Below are 10,167 nucleotides of genomic sequence, written 5' to 3'. Positions count from 1 at the left end.
ATTTCTTTCAAGGTGAAATTCTATTAAATAGTATCTAAATTAAATTGTGGTAATATTTAAAAATATAAAAATTAAAGCTTTTTTCAAAATCTAATAAAGCCATTAAAAATGTACACGGGCCAGTAAAACTCTGAGTCACTGACCTGAGGGATTTTAGGTTGGAAACAGAATTATTGTTAATATTAATGAAGGTATACACCATCATAACATTTGTTTTCAGCATCAAAGCACAGGGCAAACTTCACAATGCTGACACACTCGCTTTTCTTCATTGCAGCCATCACATTCTCCTTTAAAGGACACGAACAGACTCAAACTCATTTATTCAGGCACACATTTAAACAAGCATGCACACATGTAAGAACACAGAGTAAAGATTCATTTGTTGTGCCTTAGTCTAGGCTGCACATTTATCTTATCTTATTTGACCCTACTTGAAAGTATTTATATATTTTTGCATTTAAGAAAATGTTTTATTTAAAAAATTGAATCTAATAATGACACGTGAATCCAAATGGGTTGTTTTGTTTCTTTTTGACAAATGAGCAGTTAATTTTGAAAGACCTGTATTTTTTTTAAATTAATCAATTACTAAAATAATTGATAATTGCAGTCCTACTATGAACCACTAAAAATATTTTTAAGAAAGCACAGTAAAATGTAGGACGACGACCATGCAACATTCAGCATTTATTTGTTTGTTTGTCTGCCAATAATAAGACATGAATATTAACCAGTGTGACCTTTCATAATGAGGTCACACTGCTGTGGGCGTCTTCTAAACGTTTTAAAGAAGCCTAAGCAGAGTTTCAGCGGCTCCAGCAGGCTGAAGCTGACTCAGACTCACTGAACGTTTCAGGCTTTGAGTTGTAAGTTGTGACTGGTTGTTGTTTCAAATTGGGCTTCAAATTTTAGTTCTACGTCATGCGAAACAAACACAAGTTTGAAAGAGCTGCCTCACAGCTTCCAGTCAAGTCAACACCAAAATGCAAAGAACTGTTTTTTCGTGTGAACAATAGTAACTGAATGAAAACAAGGCTCATGAAAAATTCCACACAGCTTTCAGATTTCATACTTGGTGCCTACTTTGACGGTGGGACTTTCAGGTACTTATATTTCACTATTGTCATGTCTCTGTATGTGTTTATATTTGGATCTAATCTCCTGCTGATTGTGGTTATCTGTGTGAACAGAAGCTTACATGAACCTATGTACATGTTTCTGTGCAGCCTGTTTGTGAATGAGCTGTATGGTAGCACAGGGCTGTTTCCGTCCCTCCTGGTTCAGATCCTCTCTGATGTTCACACTGTTTCTGCTCCTCTCTGCTTCCTGCAGGTTTTCTCTGTCTACTCTTATGGAAGTATAGAGTTTTTAAACTTAGCAGTCATGTCGTATGACAGGTATCTTGCTATCTGTTGTCCTCTGCAATACAACGAACTGATGACATCTAACAAAGTTACTAAACTCATTGTAGCGGTATGGTCACCACCACTTCTTGTGAATTTCCTGACACTGCCTTTGATCGTTCCTTTAAAACGGTGTGGAAACATTATAAACAAAGTGTACTGTGACAACCATTCCATCGTGAAGCTGGCCTGCTCTGACACCACACTGAATAACATCTATGGACTCACTGTTAGTGCCTTGTCAGTCTTTGGGCCTTTAATTGTAATCCTGTACACCTACATGAGGATCCTGAAAGTCTGTTTTTCTGGATCCAAACAGACTCGACAGAAAGCCGTCAGCACCTGCACGCCTCACCTCGCTTCTCTGCTCAACTTCTCCTTTGGAGCCTGCTTTGAAATACTGCAGAGCAGATTTAACATGAACAGTTCACCAAATATGTTGAGGATATTTCTATCACTTTACTTTCTGACATGCCCACCGCTCTTCAACCCTTTAATGTATGGACTGAATCTCTCCAAAATCCGTGTAACATGTAAAAATCTTATAACACATATAATTTGTTAGTATGAACTAATACATTTTGAGATTTTTCTTTATGTTATTGGACCATTTTATCTAACTGTGTAAGTTTATAGTGTATTATAGTATATAATATACTATTATAAGTGCTATTAGTATATTTACTCATACTGAACTCCAACCTGATTTAGTTTTGCTAATACAAACTCAGAATTTATTGTACTAAAGTGAAGCTGTATGAAACTTCTGTGTATAACTTTAAATTGTTTATAGGGTCAACAAAATTTAAAAGCATTTTTTTCACAGTCCTGGTGACACATTTTTAAAAGATATATTTTTACAAAATGACTCCTGAGTTCATCAAAATATATTTTAAACCTATATTAAAATGTATGTTTTCTCCTTTAATCCTTCCTGTCGTGTTCGATTTACAACTTAAAACACCCATAAATATTGTGTTTTACATCTGATTGCCCCAAGGCCTTATGACATCCTCCACACTATGCACTTGAACATATAAAAGTGATCAGCACCTCTTTCAGTGAATTTTGAGTGTTTTAATCAACTTTGTTACACCTGTGGTGTTCCCAGTCAAAAGTGATCGCCATAGGAAATGAATGGGAATGAATGGGAGTGGACAGTCAGAGGAGAAGAAGCACGTTGGATTTTCATGAGTAAAGCTGCACTACCACTGGCATCTGGGGAAGAGAACACCATTGGGACTTTTTCACATTTAGAACTGTTTTTGGGGCACTGTAAATAAAATGTACTGTGTCCAGTCAATGAGAGACCGATGCCTGGGTCCTTTCTTCCCGCTAACCTTGACATTTCAGGGCTCTAGAGTGAGACCAATTTTTCAATGGTGCGACTAAAAAACATCCTAGTTCGCACCGGTGAGACCAACTGTTTGAGTAAAGAAAAAAAAAAGGAAAAGTTTCCGCAACTCTGAAAGTCTCCGTGTGGTCAACCACAGACACACATTATGCCCCTATCGTGGTCTAAACCAATCAGATATAGTCAAGGGCGGGACCTCTCTGATTGGCTGTGGTCCAGTTGAAAGTGCAGGTGGATAGAGAGAGGTGAGTAGCTTGAATGAAGCGATAAAGCTCAAAAACTATTTCAACAACCACCAAACAGCAAATAAGAGCAGGTAAACGGGTTCCACACAAAGACGTAAACACAGAGCGGACCGACGCCTCAGAATCAGCGTTCTCTTTCTCGGCTTTCTCACCTGACGGACCGTACACGGACACACCGTCGGGGCTGAAAGCCGACAGCTCACTGATTCTGATGTGTCGGCGGGTCCGCACTTTGTGTTTACGTCTTTTTTGCGCTAGAAAAGTGCACATGTAAAACTGCGGTTTTAAGTGACGCGGTTGAAAAACAAGTTGGCAAAAAGTTGGTCTAGAGCCCTGCATTTGAGCCACATGTTCAAAAATTAGGAAAAGTTTAGTATGAAGTTTTAATAGTAGTAGTATAAGCTTTGCTCAGTAATTGAGCATTCCTGATGAACCTCTTTCTACACAATCATGTTTAACTAGTTCAGCCATGAGCTCATAACCCCCCCACCCCCCGCCCACACAGGAAAGACATTGAATAAAATATTTCTGGTGGCCTTCAGTGGATAAAGATGTGTGTCATGAACCAACAGGTTCGCCCAGGAAAGTGGACCCAAAAGTGCAGACAAACATGGGCGAGGAATGCTTACAGTGACATTTATTTAAAAAAGGTGGTCTAAAGTGACGAGGGGGCCCAAAAAGGCTGGTTGCAGGAACGAGGAAGAGGTCAGAGAGCCGAGGGAATATTCTGTAACAGAGGGAGAGGTAGTTAAAATCGGAAGAGAAAACTAGAGCTTAATAACTAGAAACTGGAGAATAGTTCGCTTTACTGTGCCAGTCTGGGTTAGTATCACTGAGGGGAGGGGAGAGAGGTCCGTGGAAAGCATCTGGAGGCTCTCAAGCTGAAGCGTGGAGGTTAGAGAGCAGGCGGGCGAACAGGCTGGGAGACAGGGACTGTCCCAGTAAGGTGAAGCCAGGGTTGAAAGTCCGCTGAATGAAGGGAAGACAGGAATTACTCCAAGAGATAAATCACACAAGGAAAACCACAAAGGGAAACGTCATTTACCACCGAGAAGAGTAGAACAAACTGGCGAGGAGGAGCCGGTTGAGTCAGCTGAAGTAGGTCTCCCACTGATTGCTCGCAGCCGAGGCTCAGTTGAAGCACTGAAAGGGATGGCTCAGCAGCCACAGAAGGAAACCCCCTCCATGTACTCCCACGGACCAGGACAGCGTGAGAGAATATGTTTCAGCCTGCACCACTTGTGCCCAAATTAAGCGCCAAGCTCTACCATCTTGTGGTCTCCCGCAGCCACTCACAGTCCCACGCAGGCCCTGGTCTCACGTCACACTTGACTTTGTGACCAGTTTACCTCCTTCAAATGGCAAGATAGTAATTCTCGATATAGTTGACATGTTTTTCAAGGCCGGTGATTTCCTAGCCCTACAAAAGATTCCCACAAAGACAGCTAATCTTATGGTGGAACATGTTTTGGTGCTCCATGAACTCCCTTTAAAAATGGTGTCAGATCGTGGTCCCCAGTTTCAAATTCAAATTCAAATTTTATTTGTCACGTACACAGTCATACACAGTACGATATGTAGTGAAATGCTTGGACAACTGCTCGTGACCTAAAGAAAACAAAAAAGGAAAAGGCTATGAATAAGATAGGAAATAAATATGAAAAATTAAAAAGGGTAAATTTAACTAGGAAGGAATAAAATATAAATTAAGGTTAAAAATGAAATAACTGTACAACACAAATTAGAATGAAGGGTAAATTTAACTGGGAAGAATAAGATAAAATATATAAATTAAAGTTGAAAATAAAATAACTGTACAACAAAATACACAATATAGAACTATATAAGAATGTATGAAGAAATCTAAATCTAAATAAATATATACACAATAACAGCAGCTGTACAAGTATTAACTGGAAATGAAGAATATAGTGACCAGTGTTGTGCAAAACCAAAGTCCAGAAAGTCCAGTGTGTGTGTAAGAACCATATGTGTGGGTCAGTACTGTGTGGTGGTGTGATTGAGAGACCGTATCGCCTGCGGGAAGAAGCTCCTCCTCAGTCTCTCTGTGTTGGTCTTCAGGGAGTGGAATCGCTTTCCTGACCTCAGCAGAGAGAACAGTCTGTTGTTGGGATGGCTGAGGTCCTTCACCATCTTCCTGGCCTTGGTCCAGCACCGCCTGCTGTAGATTGAGTGCAGGTCAGGGAGCTCGGAGCGGATGGTGCGCTCAGCTGACCGCACAACCCTCTGTAGAGCTCGTCTGTCCTGCATGGTGCTGTTCCCGAACCAGGTTAAGATGTTTCCCGTCAGGATGCTCTCTATGGTGCAGGAGTAAAAGTTCCTGAGCACCTTGGAGGGCAGTTGGAAGTCTCTCAAGCGTCTGAGGTGGTAGAGACGCTGTCGGGCCTTTTTCACCACGGTGTTGATGTGACAGGACCATGACAGGTCCTGCGTGATGTGAACTCCGAGGTATTTGAAGCTGTCCACTCTCTCCACTGGGCACTCGTTGATGGGTTGCCATCAGTTGGGGTCTCAAGTGTGGAGGACTTTCTGTAGCACGCTGGGCGCTAAGGTTCGTTTGAGCTCTGTGCTCTATCCCATAATCCTCCTTCTAACACACGTGCCCAGGGTAGACTATGTCTTTTTGAAGCCTCCCTCGAGTACCAGACTTCATGTTTCCAGCTGTGGAGCAGGACCTGGGCTTTCCCTCCATCCATCATCTACAAAAGATTAACTGAGTATGGGAATGCACCAGGGTAGGGCTGCTCGATATAACGATTTAAATCGGATGATGATATAAAAATGTCTATCGTTTCATTTCACGCTAACGTTTGTTTCGTGGTGTCGCAAAATAAGCTGTTTACGGCAATATTTGTTCATGGTTTTGATGGTCACTGTAGTTATTATTAATTTCTTAAAGTTCTCTCTTTCTCTTATATTTTATATAACCACTACGGACGCACAAGCCCCTGTTTTTATGCGTTGTGGTTAGCAACAACGATGGTAGCACCACCGCGTGTCCGGTTGTTTATTTTCCACGTAAACCTTTCACAATAAAGCTTAAGATCCTGTTGAGACTTTTCAAAATAAACTGAATCACGTGAAAGAGCAGATTATTTACGGATGAGAAGTAAAAAAGAGCCGCCAGGTGCTAAAAAATAAACCTTAGACGCAAACGTTAGAACAGCTTTTCCCCGCAGCACGCCGTGTAATAAATACTCACAAAGAAAACGGCGGCCGTTACAACTTATGTCTAAAAATGTATCGTTTCATGCATCGGTTAAAACACTCGACTCCAGCTACACGACGCGCAGCTGGAAACACTTCACACAAGTTGAGCTGCCCGAGATTCACAGAATTTACAGGAAATGTTACATTTTTGTGATTTATATCGTTATCGGACGATAGAATTCTTATATCGGGATATGAGATTTTGGTCATATCGCACAGCCCTACACCAGGGTACTGTGGCAACGCACGGCTGAGCAGAACCATTACCTGCCAGATCGGAGGGACCCTGGCCTCATGGTACACCCTGAGGTGACCCTGAATCCTCCCTTAGTTATGCTACAATAGACGTAGGCTGCCGGGGGATTCCCATGATGCATTGAGTTTTTCCTTTCCAGTCACCTTTCTCACTCACTATGTGTTAACAGACCTCTCTGCATTGAATCATATCTGTTATTAATCTCTGTCTCTCTTCCACAGCATGTCTTTATCCTGTCTTCCTTCTCTCACCCCAACCAATCACAGCAGATGGTCCCGCCCCTCCCTGAGCCTGGTTCTGCCGGAGGTTTCTTCCTGTTAAAAGGGAGTTTTTCCTTCCCACTGTTGCCAAAGTGCTGCTCATAGGGGGTCATATGCAGTGTTGGGGAGTAACGGAATACATGCACCGCCGTTACGTATTTAAAATACAAAATATGAGTAACTGTATTCTGTTACAGTTACCGTTTAAAAAGGTGGTATTCAGAATACAGTTACTTTGTTGAAATAAATGGATTACACTGCGGTACTTTCCTGTTTCATATTGTCGCGGGTCAGGACTGTTTGGGTTTTGTTTGACAGCTACGTTCTGTTGTTCCAGGCGGCAGCGTTACGGTTGCCATGGTTACAGGGCGACGCTCTCTCTCTCTCTGTGACTGTGTGTTTCCTGGGTGAGAGAGCGCCTTTTCGTTGTTGTTGTTGTTGTTGTTGTGCTAAGCTAACAGGCAGAATGCTACAAGCATAGCTCTAAAGAATGTAGCATCATGGGCAGTGTAGTCCGTGCTGCAGGGAGAATGGACTGCCATACACGTTATGGGTCTGTGAGCGAGGAGGGAGAAAAAGGGGAGTGGAAAGGTACGAGTTGTCATCGAGGAAAAACGGGAGCTGGAAGCATGTAAATATAATAATAACCACTGCAGCCAAGAAGAGAGCCTGACGAGCCCAGCTGTAAGTAAGCTATTAAGACTCGACTGTACACCGTGTTCCTGTTTTCCTCTGAAAACAATAAGTTCCGTTGGAGCAGCCTTTCAACGCCTCTCTCTGTCTCAAAGTTGACCCACACAACAAAGTAAAGCTATTTTTCGGCTACGAGCCGACAGGGACCCCGCCGTATTAGTCAGAGGTCCCTTTACTACAGTTCGGAGTCGCGGACCTTCAGTAATAGTAATAAATCACACAGCAATAGTACATTCAGCATGATAATATATTAAGTAATCCAAAGTATACAGAATACGTTACTCTCATTGAGTAACGTAACGGAATACGTTACAGAATACAGTATTCTGTATTCTGTAATGGAATACATTTTAAAAGTAACCTTCCCAACACTGGTCATATGATTGTTGGGTTTTTCTCTGTATCTATGAAGCGCCTTGAGGCGACTTATGTTGTGATTTGGCGCTATATAAATAAAATTGAATTGAAATTGAATTGAATGGTACACACAGTGTCAGAAGGTCTGGATGTCTGCAAAGGTTATTGTACTGCCTCTGCTATGGTTGGGTAGTCAGCTAAACTCCTTCCCCACATCAAGACTCTGATGACACGATTCCCGGTTCACAGGTTTATTGACACAGGGAAAGGTGAAACTGTAACAAACCACAATGCTACCAAAGGCATAGGATGTATGTGGATGCCACTGGATTTATCTGGCTAAGGCCACCATGCTGCACATGCCTTCTCCTTAATTCACAGACTTACTTCCTGTTTACCGATGACATCATGTCCTATTACAGACTACAGGTTTTAAGGTGGCACCAGAGAGTTACAATTGCATATTTAAACATTTACCAAATCCAAGAAAACAGTCTACCTTAAAAACTTTTGATATCAGAACACTCCCCACCTGGCGTGATTAACGCCACCACACTTTGTCAATGACAGTTCAACACCTAGACATCTGAAGCCAGAAGAAGTGCTATTTCTGTAATGGGTCTCACAAACAATGTTTCTCCTCCTGGCTTGATGACTTTGACCTCGACCTGGCGAACTTTACCATCTTTGCTTTGGAAGGTCTGTGTTACCAGACCAAGTGGCCACTTATTTCTTTGTACTTGACTGTCCTTGAGGAGAACAACATCCCCTGGCTTAATGTTTGGGTTAGATGACTGCCACTTCCTACGTGATTGCAATGTTGGAAGGAACTGCTTGCGCCACCTGTCCCAGAAGGTGTTGGACAGGTGCTGGACTTGTCTCCACTGATGCTTGTAGAGGTCAGCGGCTCCAAACTCTCCTGGAGGAGCAGGAACACAGTTTACCTTCTGTGTTAGAAGAGCAGCTGGCGTAAGAATGAATGAGTTGTCGGGGTCAGTTGTTACAGGAACAAGAGGCCGGGCATTAATGATGCCTCCTACTTCTGCCATGAAAGTTACCAACACTTCATGGGTAAGCTTCCCCTTGAGCTGGAGGAACATGGAGTCAAGAATCCTTCTAGCCAGACCAATCATCCTTTCCCACGTTCCACCAAAGTGGGGGGCATGTGGAGGGTTGAATGTCCAAGAGCATCCTTGGGCTGACAGATAAGACTTGACGCCATTGTGGTCGATGTTAGAGGGTATCTTCAAGGACTGACAAGCACCCACAAAGTTAGTGCCTCTGTCTGATCGAATACTTTTGACCGGCCCTCTAACTGCTAGAAACCGCCTTAATGCGTTGATAAAGCTGGATGTGTCGAGGGATTCTATGACTTCAATATGTACGGCTCTTACGCTCATACATGTAAAAATCACGGCCCACCTTTTGCTGTGTGAGAGGCCTCCTCTAGTCCGGCGTGCAGAAACACTCCAAGGACCAAACACATCAAGGCCAACATTTGTGAAGGGAGGGTCTGTTGAGAGGCGATCTGCCGGAAGGCTGGCCATTTTTTTGGCAGCTTACTGGAGCTCTAAGTCTTCTGCATGTCACACATCGGTAGATGATGCTGCTCACTTTTCTCTTTCCACCAACTATCCAAAATCCAGCTGCACGGACGGCCCCTTCTGTAAAGAGACGCCCTTGATGGTGAACTTGTTCGTGGTACTGTCTAATGAGCAGGGTTGCAATATGATGATTCCCTGGAATAATCACAGGAGTCTTCTCACTCTGAGCAAGACTCGAATAGTGAAGACGACCTCCGACTCTTAGTAGGCCATGTGCATCAATAAAGGGATCGAGACTTTTCAGAGGACTACTTCTGGGAACCTCTTTGTGTATTACAATACATTTGATCTCCTCGCCATAAACCTCTTCTTGGACTGTTCGAATGATGATGTCTGAGGCTTGGGTGGATTCCTCAACACTAAATCCTGTCTTACAAAGATGCCAGCCCTTACAAGGTTTGTTTGTTGTGATCATGTTGTAACAACTGGCAATATGTTTCAGATGGGCGATTGCACGAGTCAGTGACTGCCACGAAGAAAACTTGGTGAATCGTTGGGACCCAAGTTGCTTGGATGCTGTGGCAGTGCTTAATGTGGACACAAGCGGTCGGATGTCTGGATCTGAACCTGGGTCCACAAGATCAAAGGTGATGTCAGGGACGTCTTGCTCTGGTTTGGACAGAAACCTGGGTCCACTAAGCCAGTTGATGTCTTTTAAAGTGCCTGCAGCAACAGAACGTGTTGCATGATCTGCAGGGTTCTGGTTTGTGGCCACGTAGCGCCACTGGCGTGGACTGGAGGATCTTCGAATGCGCAGGACC

At 43.1% G+C, this 10,167-nt stretch overlaps 1 protein-coding gene across 1 annotated transcript; it reads left to right on the top strand.

Annotated features, from left to right (window-relative positions):
- Positions 1 to 1,041: 1,041 nt before the first annotated feature.
- LOC309721096 (olfactory receptor 11A1-like) lies at positions 1,042 to 1,971 on the top strand (the record flags this gene model as incomplete). Its single annotated transcript, XM_082558450.1, has 1 exon — positions 1,042 to 1,971. The coding sequence occupies one exon, from the start codon at positions 1,042 to 1,044 to the stop codon at positions 1,969 to 1,971; it is 930 nt and encodes a 309-aa protein (XP_082414576.1).
- Between the last annotated feature and the right edge of the window lie 8,196 nt (positions 1,972 to 10,167).

This window comes from Aulonocara stuartgranti, assembly GCF_965226115.1.
Source record: "Aulonocara stuartgranti genome assembly, chromosome: 14".
Taxonomy (NCBI): Eukaryota; Metazoa; Chordata; class Actinopteri; order Cichliformes; family Cichlidae; genus Aulonocara; species Aulonocara stuartgranti.
Note: the sequence above shows the minus strand (reverse complement) of the source record. Positions and strands in the feature narration are given on the sequence as shown.